Source organism: Gambusia affinis, linkage group LG07, assembly GCF_019740435.1.
Source record: "Gambusia affinis linkage group LG07, SWU_Gaff_1.0, whole genome shotgun sequence".
Classification (NCBI taxonomy): Eukaryota; Metazoa; Chordata; class Actinopteri; order Cyprinodontiformes; family Poeciliidae; genus Gambusia; species Gambusia affinis.
Window position 1 is genome coordinate 18,780,801 of NC_057874.1, and position 17,354 is coordinate 18,798,154.

Below are 17,354 nucleotides of genomic sequence, written 5' to 3' on the forward strand. Positions count from 1 at the left end.
ACATGTAAGCTCTGCTCAGCTTATTAAAATAGTATAAATAACTTTTGGCCAACAACACCCTGTAATTACAGAGGGAAGGAGTAAGAGGCTGCCGCTGCCGCTTGCCTCCCGGGAACAGCGGGCTTCGACTGTCCTGATGAACAAGTCACAAAAAATTCTTATTGAAACTTTGCTTTTATTTGTAAGAGACAACGCATATGTACCTTTGTAATAACAAAGTCAGATCTTACCATTAATGCTTCCAGTGATTTATACAAGAAACTGCACAGGCTCACCAAAAAAAAAAAAAAAAAGAAAAAAAACGCTTTATTTGCAGTGACAAATCAGAAGAAAACAGCGTGTACTTTTGCATGTAGAAGCAGTTTCCAAACTTACCCTCAAATGAAGTTCTTGCTTTGTGATTCTGAGGTAAAAAATACTCGCACTGTGAGCTGTATAAAGCATTAGTAGTCATGATTCAGACATACAAATAAAAACCCAGATATCAACTTCAAATACATTCAAATAAATACAAATGCGTGGAAAAACATCCAGCGCCAGAGAGTGGTCATTTTGGGAAGTTTTTAAAAATCATTTTTTTTAAATCTGGCACTTCCGGTGTGTATGTGGTGCTCCAAGCTGATTTAAGTGCTTTATTCCCACTCTGACCACCCAGCAACAAACATCTTCCTTCACTTTGTTCAACACATTTACTACAGAAGCATCAGATCCTGCAGAGAGACGAAGAATCTGACACCTTGGGAAACTGACCCAGGGGGGAACAGAGAGCAAAATGTAAACAGTGTCATTTCCAGCAAGCCCTCTGCTGTTTAAAAAGCAATTATAATTTATAAACAAACATCACTTTTCCATCCCCTTTGTTTATAATACAATTTGACTTTCTGTCATGAAAGTTTTGCAGCAGAAAATGACTAACTAATCCCTCTTTGTGCTTTTGTGCAGTGCTTTAAGAAAGCCTTGATATCATCTGTTTCACATTTTGTCACATTACAACCACAAACTTTAAAGCATTTATCAGAGATTTACAATATTGACCAATACAAAGTGTTACATTACTTTCTAATTCATCTTTAATGCACATCATAAATCTGGTTTTTGTGGCAGAAGAGGAAGAGACAGACAAATTAGAAAAATGCTGCAAAAGGATTGAGACTTAAATTCCCCTTCCTGAAAGACGAAAGCACTGCAAAAAAAACACAAAATCTTACTGGTTTTTTGTCTAGTTTCTTAATACTCTTAAAATAAGACAAAACTAACAAGTAACTTTTCAGCAAGATATGGGAGATTATTTTAAGTCTAAAAGTCCTTGATGTTAATGATAAAATTTTAGCTCCACTGGCAAATTATTTCACTTATAAAATGGAAATAAATGTCTGCCAGTGGAACTAGTGCTACTCTGTCAATATTAAACTATTATTTACTTAAAACATTTTCATCAATATTAATTAATTATTGACTTAAAAGAAGCTCTCATATCTTGCTGAAAAGTTACGAGAGTTAGTTTTGTCGTATTTCAAGATATTTGCACTAAGAACCAGGCCAGAAGAGTCCAAGATGTGGCCCGGGGGCCATTTGCGGCCCTCTGAAGGATTTTGTGCGGCCCCCTACCTGAACTCAATTCTAGAATTAAGTAAATTTGTCCTGCATTCATAGTTGGTTGATCCAGACGAACACTTTTCATCATAAACAATGTTTTGTTGCTGAAATATGCTACACAAATAAAATTTGATAGATTGATTTATCTTTCAGGGCATTTTTTTCCCAAAATAAATAACATCCTCTAACAAAATATTGGGTGCAAAGAATAGATGAACTAAAAGTTTGATTTTAAAAATGTTAGAATAAATATAACATTTATGTCCCCCATGTGATTTCTAATTTACAGATTTTTGACCCTCATAGCAAAAAGGTTGGACACTACTGAACCAGACCAGAAATATTTGGTAAGAAGTTGTGTTTTTGCAGTGCACAAACAGAAAGCCGACTGTGAACCCTCTCAGATCTTATGCACCATTTTGTGATGGTCTATCATATAAAATATTAACCAAACACAATCAGGTTTCAGGGACAATAAAAATGTGAAAATCAATGTAAATAAATATTTCTGCAAGGCAGCGGGTTTGCTGAGATGTAATTGACATTAACACAGGAGCACAACTGTTATCAGGAAGATGACACACTGGAGCGCTGATGTTCTGGTTCGAGTCGCCATCCCTTTTTGGTGCAGCGGGTCTTTGTGATCACAGCCTTTTCCCTCAAAGCCCTTGTAGCACTGGCACTGAAAGTCTGTCTCAAAAAGCATTTTGTCTGTTTCTCTCAACTCGCCGGTGACCGTCAGTTTGCCATTTTGCCTCTCGATGCGGTGTGTGCGGGGGTTGAGGTGAAGGTAAACATCACTGTCCGGATGTTTGCGAAGGCAGCGGCCGTGGGAACCGCACAGGGTCTTGCTGCAGAGTTCTGCTGCCGTGGAGACGTTGAGGAGGTACTGGCTCAGTGTGCCCTGAAGATACGTGTTCAGGTCAGAGCAGGTGGTCTAAAGACAGGAAGAAAATGTATATTTATAGTAAATGTTAATATTTTACATCACAACTGCCAATCACTTCTTGTATGGTTGTTTCATACTTGCTTATTTAACTGTAAAATTTTAAGTACCTTATGTTTTATTTTGTAACCCAGGCTCTTATTTTGGTAGTAGCTTTAGAGGAAGTAAATTTAAATCCGTTGGGGAAAACAACGAAAAAGGAAATAATTTTAATCCTTGCTGATAACAGGCACAAGACATGTTAGTTTTTTACATTTGGGATGATTGTGAATGCACACAGGATTAATGAAAGTAAAGCTAACAGTTTGCATGGACTCTTTGCACCTCAGCTTCCGCGTTCGAGGAATAACGGCTCGATCGTTTCCGATCTATTGACTTTACACTAGGTATATATGAGCCTTGTCCAAGGTAACAATTAATGATGTACATCTATCCGAAGCCCCAACAAGTAAGCTGGAGAAAGGTTTAAAGATGTACGCCTCGTTATACGTTCACAGATATGAAGGTGAGTTTTACTTTCTTTAAACTTTGTGGCTAACATTAGCTTTAGCAAGTAGCCAATATTCTCAGACATTTTTTCTGTAAAAATTTGCTATTTAAGTATCTAAACATTTTTCATTCCTTATAACGGACAATGTTTTTACCTTATTTTCAAGTATATTAACTGCGCAAGCGTTATTTATTGTCGTTAGTGTCAGAGACCAAGTAAAGGGGCAGGTTACGGTTCAGGCTTTTTGCTTTCGAAGCATGAGGAAGTGCTATAACCCCATAGCTTAATAGTAGAGCAGTTCTGGTGTCGGAGTTCTAGTTCAGCTGACTGTTCAGGTTCAAAGTTGTTGTTTTTAGAAAAATATGGCTGTGTTTCTTAAGGTCTCCGTGTTATTTAGTTTTATTAGTTTGCATGCTTCTTGAGAAGCAGGACGGGTCTTTACAGCCGTGTGTACCGACGGATCAGTTGCTCGGCTGTCTGGCTCTGGTCTGCTCTCTTGTTCCCGTACATTCGTTCTTTCAGGCTGAATACAGAAGTGATTCCATAGAAATAACACAGGACGGCTCCTTTACCTTCTTCTTTAGGCTGAGGAAGCTGATCAGGAATGAAGTGAAGGCTGTAAACTTTGCTGTGCAGCGTTAGCTTTAACTGGTAGCGACGAATATTTACAAGCCACCGTCTTCTTAATTCAGGACCGCTTGGAAATACATGAAAACTTAAAAACCCATTATATTAGGAAGACAAAATGCATAGTATTGTTTTATTTGCGTCTGAAATACGACTTTGTCTTTTTTAGCTGTCATGGAAACAGCTAGAAACAACCGTATTTGCCCATGCGGTTGTGACGTCAGCTGCAAGGACCGTAGCTCTGGTTGCCATGCCAACAACTGATTGCCGTTCCATTTATGCTAAACTTTAGCAGGAGAGATAGTTTTTACATTTAGAAGCTGGTATTGTTTTTAGATATGTATGAATTTGTGTAGTATGACCTAAAGTCACTGTTATGTATCTTCATCATGTTGTACTAAAGACACATTTATTAAAGAAGTGTTATGAACCAGTGAGAGTGACCAGCTGAATGCTACAGTCCTCACTCAATAATGTTCTGCAGTACTAAAAAACATTTAAAGTAATGCATGAAATAAATTAATATATAAAGAAGATTATCTTCAACCATCTTAGGTAATTTAAAGGCATTTAAAGCAGTATTATGTTCTAATTGTATTTATCCTGTCTAAGTAACTGTCTAAGGATTAAATAAGTGTATTTATGCCTACCTTTCTTTTCGATAAAAATATATCTAAACATACACATCTGGAAAAACTTAAGAGCCCACTGCACTGAACCCCATTGAAAACCTCCTGGTTAAATGTTGATTTCTGAATCAACATTTAACTGAGTTAAAATATTAGTATTATTGTTTCTAAATGCATATGAACTTGTTTTTTGTTTTTTTTTTTTTTTTTTGCATTATTTGAGGTCTGAAAGTTCTGCATCCTTTTGGTTATTTGACCATTTCTCATTTTCTGTAAATAAATACTAAATTTTTGTTTGCAATGTCAGAGACATGTCAGTAGTTCATAGAATAAAAGTACAATGTTCATTTTACTCAAATATAAACCTATAAAAAGTCAAATCAGAGAAACTGATCATTTTAAGTGGTTCAATTCAGACACTGTTCAATTCATTGTTTGAATTGGATACTAAGAAACACATGGTTACTGTTTATTGACTACTAAGCACAAAAATTACAGTTTTTTTAACTTGAAGTTAGAACATCTTAAACTGGGATTAATCTAAATCCCAGGTTTACCTTTGAAGATAAATTGAAGGCAGTGTGTGCCACTGCTGGTTTTTAAAGTTATAGTTTAAAGGTATCAGTTCTCATTTTTGGTGAGAAAAACTGATATTTAATTTTAAAAAATGCTTCCTGGAGTGTTTTTTGGTGTTATCTGTGGAGAGTAATTGTCTTGAGGTTATTAAATATGTATAAGAGGTTTACTTTACACCAACCCACAACTCAAAGATGTAAATAAAAGCTTTCCCTTTTAATTATATTTTAGGCTACATCCAATGATTGCTTAAGTTTTCTCATAAAGGTAGAGATAAATTTTGTTTACAACCTGTACTCACATTTCTCTCCCAGAACAAATCAGTAAATAATGTCTACAATGTTACACAATTCATATTCTAAGGCACAAACGCAGGCTTGCACCAAATTACAGCCTTACACAATCATGGAAGAAACTCCTGGATTGATGGATTTTACATACAAGCCTCTGTTCTGCCAAGTGAGCACAGATGTGCAAACAGGGAGAAAGCAGACAGGAGGAGGGAGACAAAGATTTGAACTTTGCACAAGGTTTTTATAGCCCACTTACACTGACGACTACACACTCTGAAGCTAAAAGCAGACCATCAACTCAGCAAAATAAGAAGAAAAACTAAATAAACGCTAAATAATCACACTTTTGTGAGAGTCTATACATCATGTGTTTTCTTCATTTTAAATAGTTTCCTCCTTCCACCTTTAGCAGACTTTAATTTTTCTTCACACAAGTATCTTCTGTGTATCTGCAGAACAAGTGGCTTACAGTATAATTAGCGACTGACTCGGAGTCCTGAGTGTCAAATGACTTCATGTGTGACAGGCAAGCAGGGAATCAAACTCCAGATGAAAACATCTGCCAAAAGTATTCATACCTGTTCAACCTTTTCACTTTTTCTCATATTACAGCCAAAAACTTAAGTGACAAAACAACCATCATCATAACGAGAAAGGCAAGTGGTGAAACATTTTTAACTAATAACAAAATACAAATCTGAAAAGTGTGGCATGGATCTGCCTCTTCAAGTTAATGTCCCATAAATTAAAAGTAGGTTACAACGCAAAGTTTAGTTTGTAATCTAAAGCTTTGGACGTCTCAAAAAGCGCTTCAATCCATAGCAAGCATTTTGGATCCCAAAACAGTTAATGAGGAACTGATGTTAAACTGCTTTCTCTGACTTTTGATTTTTTTTGAGTTTATATTTTATATAGTGTAGTATATTATTGCCATTTGTGACTGATTATACATTTCTCACAGTCACAGATATCTTTTTATGGACTGATTGCCCATCTCGTCTCTGATTGGCCTAGATTTCCTTTCATCTCTAAATAGACACATTGTTTGAGAAGCTGATGACGGCATGCAGCCGAAACGTGTCGGATTTTTGCCCTTTTTTAAAACCTATAACTATTTTTATGTAGTTCTTCAGAACCAGACAGTCATTTAGTCTTTTCCTTTTTTACATTATGGTTGTGTGCACTAACTTCCTCCTCTTAAAAAGACTCAGTCTCTAGATGTATTTAAGTGTACTACTAGTGCTAAAAGTAGAGCAGAGTTATCAAATAATTCAGTACGTTTATGTCTGTTTTAATAAAGAAACATTTAAAGCTCTGTTTTTCTGAACTGGATCGGTATCGGAAGTGAAAAAGTGGATCAGACAACCTGTGAAACGTGAGAGTCAGTTTATGCTTACTTTGTTTTTTGCATGCGCTACATCTCCCCACATGATGATTCCTGCAGCTCCCAGAGCGACACTCTCCCCGATGGTGGACACCAGGTCAAACTAGAAAAGAAGAATCAGCTCTTGAAATTCACAAGTCAACAAAACTGCTTTGAAACTTAAAGGAAGAAATAAGCTTTTATTTATTTCCCTTTCTATCTTTATGGGTGATTAGACAGATCTTCAATGTAACCAACACCCTTCCTGCTAGCTCCACACAAATTAAAAAGTATTAAGTACATCTGACTGCTACCAAAACAGGAAAGGACTGCGCCTGCCGATAAGGAAAACTGAAGAGCTGTAGCTTCACTCAGCATGGGAGGGGGGTTGTGAGCTAGCACTCCTCTGCCATTGAGATTTGCTTGCTTGAGGGATGACACAAGTGCATTATATTAACTTTCCTCATAGTCACTTAAAGGCAAGTGTAAAACAGGATGCGAGTGTTTCTGAATGATCATTCAAACTTGTCAGCAGGAGAGGCTAAAGAAGGCGGTGTGTCACCTCTGTCAGCTGTTCCAGGGAGTTAGCGTAGGTGGGCCGGGAGTACACAAAGACAGGACGTGCCACCTCGTCGCCGGATGAAGCCAAACGCATCCCTTCCTTCACACGGTTCCGCACAAACTGCCGTCCTGGGGAAGAGGAGCGCAGAACTTTGCCCATGTAGATGGAGGGGAAGAGCGCCGTGCTCTCCGTCCACAGCCACTTCAGCTGCTCGTTGCGGGCCACCTCCACGTCGGGGCAGCGGCCCGTGTAGCCCTCAAGGGAGCGCTGGTAGTCGTGGTTGTAGCAGTCCGGGAACAGGTAGAACCCCCACAGATTGTTGGGCCGTAGGTGTTTGGCGTGGCGTAGCGTCTCCTGCATGAACTTCTTGGCAGACATCTCAAACTCCAGCTGTGCCACTTTTCCCACCTGCTCCTCGGACCAAGTTGGGTTCTTCTGGCGCACCAGTTCACGGGAATGTTTGCGGTAGATGTCTTTGGGTCCCCAGTTTCGTATCCACAGGGGCCGCCACTCTTCCCAGTCAATAACTGCTAAACCTACAGAGTCCCGGTTTGGTATGTACTTATCAACACCTTTCTGCATTTCGCTGAGGTGCTGCGAGAGACTGCCGATTTGTGGGAGCCCCCCGCGCACCGGCGTCTCATCCGGCTCAAAGTAGGGGTACAAGCCCAAGCGGTCATGGTAGAACATGGTCAAGTTCTGCCTGACAAAGCCCTCATTTGGCGTGGCCACAATCTGGAACTGGTCCAGCTGGAAAGAAACACCGTGCCAGGGGCCACACTCCTGAGTCGGGACATTCCAAGCGAGGAGAAGGGGCTTCTGGGAGAACAGGGGCCATCTTGTAGGTTTCACTTCCAATGCACAGATGCCGTCCCAAAGCAGAACAATCAGGAGCTGTACTCTCCAGTCACGAAGTGTCCAATGCAACATGTCTTCAGATGTGTCTTGAGTGTCCTTCTCAGCCCTGCAATGTAGAGAGGGAATTTTAGGTTTAGAAATTCCTGCACTCTCTTTCTCTACATACACCAATTGTTTTAGTGTATGTAGTTAAGGTTTTAGTTGGCATAACCTTAACTGCTTGGCCATGTTCTACAAGGACATGGTCAAGGTAACCACAAACTACTCAAGTGATTGTTGCCGGGTAACCAAAGAGTGGGTGAGTTAGTTGAAGCCACTAACCTTGTTGTGAAAGATTGAGCGGTTAAAGGGTTTCTTTTGTCTACATTTTCCAGAATGTTTGTTTCAAATAATCAAACAAATTTTCAATATCAAACCTGTTTGACAACACAAAGAGGCTAAATGTTGTCAAAAAGCAACACACTGTGACCTGATCTAAAGAAATTCAAGAATAAAAGACAAAATCATTGATGTATATTAGCATGGAAAGGGTTAAAGGACCCAAATACAAACTCTTAAGGGAATAACAAACAAGACAACTATAAATCAAAATTCTTACCATTTTAAGAAAGTTTGTGTGATAAATGACAACATAAATGCCAACCCAGATTCTCCAGTAGAAGGAGAATGTCGGACCATTTGCTCATAACCTTAAGCTCAAACACACAAGCAATGAGGAGGTAATTGGACCATTTCAATCATCTGTGTTGGAGCTGACTCACATCTAAAACTGGCAGGACAGCGGCACTGAGGGCCACTGAAGCAGCACAACGATCCGTAACGCAGCAACAAGTCAAACTCTGAATGGTTAAACATAGAAAAAAAAAATACTTCAATGTGACCTAGTCAAAGTTTTGACTTAAATCCAACACCAGTTAATGGAATAACCCTAAACACAAAACTCTCTAATCAGAATTAATTTAAAAAGATGAATGGTGAATCAAAATTCCTCTGTACTCAATGCCAGCTATTGCAAACATTTGCTACCAATAATGTTGGAACAGCCAGTTATCGGGTTTTGTGGGGGTAAAATACTATTTCAACTTTGGGTATAACAGAAACCTGCATTATACTTGTACTCAGGATGAAACATTAGAATGTTACAGAATAATAATAAAAACAAAACACTATTCAATCGCCATTATATTTAAAAAATACAATTAATAATTTAAAAGGAAGTTAAAATTTAGTATAACTGATTTTAATTGTCAAACTTGTCAGATTAACAGTTTTTACTTACTGAGAATATATAGACTTTGTCATGCTTTTCCAATTTCTATGTAAGCAAATAAACAAAACAAATATTTAAAAAGTCCTGTAGTCGTATCCACTAGTCATATTATCACTCCGCTCCATGTTTCTCTTTTTCTTTTTTTTGTCTTACAATTTAGAGTTTAATAACAGCCAGTAAAGCAATTTTAAGATCCAAGTGGATGGACCTACCTTTAACAGCAGACTGGGGAAGCATTCCCGTAAAGAAAAAAAAAATCCCAAAAACTTCAGGCGCGTCTCTACAAAACAATCATTTCCTCCGGGTGAGGAAGCTATGGTGGAGAAACTTTAGAAAGGCATAAGAAAGAGTGTTGGACCGTGTCAGCTCGGCTCCCGGTCTTCCCACGGCCACTACAGCGGGGAAAGAGTGAACTTACCCCCCGCGATGTTGTCAGTTCAAACTCCTTGAGTCAGAAAAGCTCAAACCATTTTCAGGATGTTCCATTCAGGCCGGGAAAAGAGGGGGGAGCTCTCCGGACATCCTAAAAACTCCGTCAGCGCCTTTAATTTCTTCGATAAAACGCGTTTCTTTTGCGTAACTCCTCACGTATCGGATGAGTGATCTAATCGAGCTGAACTTTTATTCTTTTATTCTTTTTTTCCCCGAGTTAATTTATTGGGTTCAGCCCATAATGTTTCAGTCCAAGAAGCTGACCAGCATGAACAGTGAAACAGACACCCTAACTATACCAAGATCCGCGCCAGGGCAGCTTGCAATGTCCCAAAATAAATTCACATTTCAGATACGTTATATCCCGCAGTGCACACTGATGCAGTTGACTGCTGAATTTGAACCCCGAAACTCAAAGATTTTGATAGTTTTTATCAAAATTCAGACATAAATGTGTGAATTTGCTGTTCGCATTGCTATAACTTGATGTAAAATGGATTTTAATCAGGTATTACTGAATAAAATCCATTCCAATCAGCTGCCATTAGAAGTCACCCAATTAAAATCTACATGCATGGACTTTAAACGGGACTTGTTTATGGAAAATTCACTTTTTATACCGTTTTATACTTCCATTTGTGCTTCTAGAAACAATCTAAGCACCATAAAAAAACATCCAGAAATTTTTTAACAATAAATTGATGTGCTTTGGTGTATAGAAAACAGGCCATTTCGAAAACTTATCTATATTTAGGTCTCAGTGAGCCCTCCTCCTAAGCAGAGCTCCACCCGTTTCACTGTTGGAGGACCAGCAGTTTGGTCAGCAAGTTTTAACATTTTATGCACTGTACAATGGCTGCTGTTGTTGACTTGCTGCATCCTGGCTGTGCAGGAGACTCCACTTCTTCTGCTTCTGGGTCTGACTCCAGGTCAAAGATGTACAGCTTTACCATTTGGTATCTGTTTGCAGCCATTTTCATGTGTTAAAAAGGGGCAAGTGTAGACATTGAGTTTGGGGGCGTGGCCAGCAGAAGCTTATTTGCAAAAAGTGACAGAATCCTAAAACGTTGCATTCTGACAGAGCTAAAAATAGGGAAAACTGAGCAAGTGAAATGTAATTTTTAAGATTGATTTTGTGTACAAAAGTAATGAACATTAAATAAATTGACTTGTTTAAAAGAATGCATAATAGGTTTTTTTTTCCAGCCAGACAATCTTTAATATAGTCTTTCCATCTCTGTGAGACATGCAACTCAGAAACCTTCTGAAATTTAAAAGACATAACTGCTATCATCTGTGTTAAAATGACAAGAAACGATTTTAAAAGTAGTCAAAATGAGCTGAAGAGGGAACATTTACAACAAAGGTCCCAAAACAGAGCCTTGAGAGCCACCATCTATAACCAGATGAAAGGTCAAGAGTTAATCCCAGCTCAAACAAAAATGATGAAAAACACTGAATTTATCCAGAACAACGGATGCATAAATGCTTATTCATAGTCATAGATGCAGAATGTTACAGTGCACTATTCAGATTGGTGCATTGTGAAAACATTATCACTTCATGCATGGAAACATCAATAAGGGCCAAATTGCTTCCCTCTGCTTGAAATAGATAATTAAAGCCTTTATTCTCACCACAAACAATTAAAGTTTAGAAACTAGTAAGAGGCTTAACAGAATCTCATAAATATTGTTCTAAATAAATAATGGTTGGCTTTATGTTGCTTTAATCCCTTTCTGTAATTACAACAGTTAATCATTTTGGATGACAACTTCACACCCATCTACAGTCATATCCAAGATGTAGAATATTCATTCCAGTGAGGCCCGTCTGTTAAAATTACTTTTTGATAATAACAACAATTAAGCTGGTTTTAAACAAGTGTTTATGAAGCCCATATTTTTTGTAATGATTTTTTTTTTGTCTTGATGTAATATTATAATCTTAAACATTTGGGTTTTTATCAGCCTTAAGCTGAGAATCATCATAATTAACATAAATGATGACTTGAAAACATCTGTTTTAGTAAATGAAGTTGCTGAAATAAATTAACTTTTAAATTATATTTATATTTATTTAGTATTACTCTACATAAATAGGATCACTTTGTTATGCCTATGTCTTTCTATAAGTAAAAATGTTAATATATTTATCTAAATTCTGTATAAATACCTGACAAATTAATTATTACATGCATATTATGAGTCTTGCATTCTTTTTTCCCCCCCTTAGTTTGATATAAGTGATATGGCTCCCTGCCCAGGGCTCCACAGCCTGAGGGTGTCACAAGCAGTCAGAGAAATAACTTTAATAAAACAAAAAGATTTCTCTGTCACTTATTTGAAGGCTGAGTAAAGAGGGAGCGTGGCAGCTGCCCCCACAGTGCTTCTCTGGAGAAACGTGTCAAGTTGTGGCACAGAAACAGAGAGTGGCTCAGGCCACAAGTTGTTCAGAGTTCTGAGAAACGTTTATTTTGAAATAAACAACCTCCTGGTTCCACACTTCATTTCTCTTAGAGACTTCTTAAGATGGGAAATTTGAACAGGCCATTCAATAATGCAGATATGTGTTAATCTTCATAAATGTAGAGATTTGGAGATTTGGAGTTGAATAATCAGTAGAATCGCAACTATCAATGTGTGCAATATCATAATAGTGAAGAAATATGGGCACGAATGTTTGGTTTGCTCTCATATTTCAAGTCTGATGGATGCACATTCTACATGCCAGCGATTATATCAACTGGATAGACTTTCACTGCCCTTTGTGCTTAAACCTGATGCTGAAATGCTAAAAGAATACTACACAGCAAAACTACACTGTTTTTGCAGTGTAGTGTCACAACATATTTCATATTTTCAACAAATATGAAAAAATGGAACATTCTGCAGCTTTAAGGTATAGTGGAGAACCTGTGTTGCTGTGGGTCTCTTTCTTTCCCAAAGGTCCTTGGAAGCTCTCTAAAGTGCATGGTTTCAAGAATACTTTTAAATGCTTCAAGTGCACTAAAATCTAAGAGTGTCTGCATGTTTATTTCCTCTACGGTAAAGTGGATAATTTGAATTTAAACTAGGTTTTACTTGTAAAAACCAAAGAGTGTAAAAACTCACATCTGTCCTCATAAAGGAGTTAAAGTGCAGCAGTTTCCTTTCAAGCACAAACTGAAAAAAAAGCCCCTTAGATGAAACTTCAAGGAAGGAAATTGCACTTAAAGATATTGAGAGACATCTGGCAGCCGCACTAAAAGTAATGCCTAAATCTAAAACCAGCGGTGAAACATCATTGTTGGCTGTGTTTTTAAAACATAGACAAAATGCGCAAGCGGTCTTTCTGTTCAGTCGAGTGAAAAATTGCACGCAGGCCTTTTGCTTTTATTCAAACCGTGGCTGTGTTTTTCCACCAGCGCTTTGAGCGCACTTCAGACAGTGGGTACACAAGGCATCTGGTATGCAGATGTCACTGCTGCCTGCCGGCATGTGATGACAGCCAGAGGCAGTGACTCACTGAAGTACCCAAGAACCACATGCTGTCATGTTGCCAAGTACAGCAGATATGGATGGGGACAGAGGACGTCTGAAACCATTGACTTAAATGAACAACTAGAGCTTGTGTGCCAAACTGTGCTGCAAACAGTTTGTTAAAAATTCACATTTTGCACTTTGTTGTGCTTCAATTTGGATTTATATTGCTTAGAAAAACAATGTAAGCCCTTAAAAAGAAACAGAACCAGTTTTGGTAATAAGTTAATGTTTTTTTAAAAAACCATTTCAAAATCTCCAGAATATAATGTCACAAATCAGCAGGCACTGCACCTTACCTACTAACCTCAGCGAAGCCCGGCTCGTTACCTAGCAACCCCAGTGGAAGCAAAGATCCAGCATATTTGCTTGGCTGGTTTTACCACTGTATGTGCTGTACAATGACTTACCATCCAGAAACTACATCCTGCATTCTTGTTGGTTGTGCAGGAGGCTCCACTCCTGCTTTTCGAAGATACATGGTTGTATAGCTGCACATCAGTTTGCAACCATTTCACATGAGAGTTAAACTTTGATTTAGGGGGCGTGGCCAGCAGCAGCTCATTTGAATTTAAAGTGACAAGATGCTCAAAAACAGCTCATTCTGAAAGGAGCCCAGAACGGGCAGAACTGAACAGACTAAAATCTCTTTATCTAAGAATAATCTCTTTATCTAATAATGCTGTGGTCATATCCCCTTTGATGTTACTTCTGTAGTTGAATCTTTTAAACACTGTAAGGTTAGAAACAGTTGGCTCCTATTTTTTATTTCATCTTCCGGATGCCATTTAAGCAACACAGGGTGCCAAGGTGTTGGAAGCAGTTCAAGGTGATTCCTGTGGCTAAGATGAGCCGCCCAAAAGCTCTGAATGATTTTAGACCTGTTGCACTGACTTCCCTTGTCATGAAGTCTTTGGAAAAAATGATTAAGAGATATCTTCTCATCAAGACTGAACATTTATTGGATCCTTTACAGTTTGCCTACAGGGCCTGTCGGGGAGTTTAGGATGCCGCTGCCACTTTACTAAACTGTGTTTTTAAACATCTTGAAAGTAACAAAAACCATGTTTAGTTGTTACTTGCTGACTTCTCATCAGCTTTCAACACAATCCAGCCCCATATTTTGATTGATAAACTTCCTAATAACTTTTATCTGAATCTTAATGTGGTGGGCTGGATTCTTGATTTTTTTAACATGCTTGATAAGGTCAGAGTGAATGGATGCATGTCCAGAGAGATGTTCCTGTCCACTGGGTCCCCTCAAGGCTGCGTCCTTTACCCTCTTCCTTACATTTTCTACACAGACGACTGTCACAGCCGGCATGGTAATAGGTAAATATTACAATTCGCAGATGACTCAGTGATACATGATGATGAACATGCTCATGGCCCTGTGGTTGATGAATTTGTTGACTGGTGTGATAAAGCTTTCCTTTTAATAAATGTACAGAAATCAAAGGACATGCAGAAACCCCATAACACAAATCAAACAGTAATTAAAGGTCAGACAGTGGAGACAGCAGAAAACTATAAATATCTTGGGACTATTTTGGTTCAAATTTACCTGCCATTCAGAAAACCTACAAAAAAGGGCCAGCAAAGATTATTTTGTCTGATAAGTCATCAATGACTTATCAAGTTGATAAGTCATTGATGATCCTATTTTATAGATCGTATATTGAATTTGTGTTGACCTTTTCCCTCCTCTGTTGGTTTGGGAATCTTAGTATTAGACCAAAAAATGCCCTTAGCAGAGCAATACATACATGCAGAGTATGTATTACTCTGCATGTCAACACAGATTCAATATACGATCTATAAAATAGGATAGATTCAACCCCTAATAAGATCTTAGGGGTTGGACGATGCTCACTTACAGAACTGTGTAAAAAACAAATCATTAGGAAAACTAAAGCCATTATTGCTGATACTTGCATCTGATCTAGTGTATAAACTGTTGGTCAATAATGAAACACACTGCTGTAGTCTTCCCATAATTATGTGTTGATTTGTATTTTATGTGCTTTGGATATATTTTTGTTGTTCCTTATTCTTTTTAATTTTTGATACTTTGTTTTTTTAGTTTTTATACTTGTTGCAACATTAATTGCCCAATTTGGGATGCGAATAAATCTGAATCTGAATGATTTTGTGCAAAAAATGTAATGAACATGTTTTTATAACACATAAACTTATCTTAATGTCTTTAAGGAAGTGTAATTGGTCACCTTTAATGACTTTTATTAATACATTCTGGCACAACAGGCTCAAGAAAAAATCTCTGATCTTGATATTGGCGAAATAAAAATGAGTTTGACGCCTCTGGTGTAGATGGTAAAAGATTATTTAAAGTGCTGCTGTTTCAACGTTTCAGGTCAGAGGTCAAGGTTAGGCTTGTGTCTAAGGAGTGTTACTTGTGATGAACACATGACCAGGGTAGCTCTGACGCAGGGAGGTGCCGTTTTCCCTCGTCAGGGTGAGTTCCTCTGCTTATCCTCCGAGCTCTGCTGACTCACCTCACCATGTCATCAGTTTGTCCCTCTTGCTCTTTTTCTCTGCAAAGAGGTTAAGGGAAATCTAGAACGCAGGCGACCCATGATTGAGGACAAAGAGGGAGGAAAGGAACACAGATTCGACTCCGTTTTCCTCTTGTGTCAGCTTCCCTTTGACTTCGAGCTCCTGAACTTTACATCAGCAGGAACAAGTGAATGCCAGGAAGCGAAAACAATGGGAGGGAAAATGGAAGTGCACAGTGCCACTGTTTCCTATACACTGTAAATCTCATTGCCTTAACATTAAACCTGGACCCAACCCTTTGTCACTCCCACAGGGGCAAATAGATTTTAACATTAAAACATCTGTTTTATTTACTGGAAGTTTGTTTTTAGAAAAGTTGGTTAAAACATTGCTCAGATAGATAATGTTCCATAAAAAGACATGGTACTACTTTACAATATGTTGTCCATTAAATTATAAACACAATTAATAACTGTTTATTATGCATTTCTTAAGGATGAGAAGGAAAGTGAATGCTAAAACGTATGTGTACAAATGCTTAAAGTGCTACAAGGTAGACTGAAACGTTTACTATAACAACTCTAGATAAAATGTAAGCTTTATTTTAATGGGCTCATAGGATACTAATCCTAATCATGCTAAAAAAAAAAAAAAAAAAAAGTTAAATAAATTAAATATAACCTACCCAGCCACACAGTGACAGTGAATGTGACTATTCCCCCACATGCTTCGTGTCTGGACACATGTTTCTGTAGATGGGAGGGAATGAACCTTACCAAGCTCCGCCCACAACCGACCTAGAAAATCCCACGTGGCCACAAGTCTCACAAACAAAGCCTCTTGACACGTTGTTTATATGTAAACATGGCTTTGACTGATTCTCTGCAGTGTATTTCTGACTCGATTAGTGCATCATTTCTACTGGATTTTCACAATATATCAGCTACTACAATGGACAGGGGAACTAAGAACTTCATGTCATCTTTTTTGGATGAGATCAAGGTGTTGGAGCCACGATGCCTCCAACATTGTGCACGTCACAGCAAAATGCTTTCGCTTGATGAGGAAAACAGCAGATCCACACACGCTCTATATCAATATGGGCATACATCGTTTTGTAGGCTACTTTTGAAATCAGTGGGTGATTCCTGTGGTTTGTTGGCAAATGTTTGAGTGAGCCTAGGCCTAGGCTTGTTAGCGGTAGCATCGTTATCATAGACTAATTACTTAAAATAGCACAATTCACTACTCACCTGGCAGAAACAAATCGACAACCATTTAATGCTTCTTTTGGTCCTAAATGCTTGTCCCAACTTGCAACTAAATTATTGTATTCTCCAGACTTTTGAAAACCTTCTTCTGGCTCGTATAATACGAGCATCAGATAGTTAGTTATGTGGATCGCCCCGATGGGGGTAAATTCTCAATATTATAAGATAAGTCCTTTTTACCGAGATAATACGGATCATATCCTAAATATACGTGTATTTCTTTGAGTTGCCTTTTCTGTTCCAGCCTATTTAGAGCATTAGCGTACTGTTGTGATCAGTTTTGCTTTGTTTAGAACCGGAGAAATCCACTTCCTGCCCGCCATCTGGATTTCGCACGTCATCTGGGTCACATGTCTGAAACCCAGCAATACAAAGGAGTACACAGCTACAAGCTTCAATAAGA

At 38.2% G+C, this 17,354-nt stretch overlaps 1 protein-coding gene across 1 annotated transcript; it reads right to left on the minus strand.

Annotated features, from left to right (window-relative positions):
• Positions 1-155: 155 nt before the first annotated feature.
• LOC122834194 (hyaluronidase-2-like) lies at positions 156-8,721 on the minus strand. Its single transcript, XM_044122383.1, has 4 exons — positions 8,702-8,721; positions 7,083-8,046; positions 6,555-6,644; positions 156-2,533 (listed from the first exon to the last, which is right to left on the minus strand). Coding segments are annotated over exons 1-4 (1,449 nt in total). The 5' UTR covers positions 8,704-8,721; the 3' UTR covers positions 156-2,140.
• Between the last annotated feature and the right edge of the window lie 8,633 nt (positions 8,722-17,354).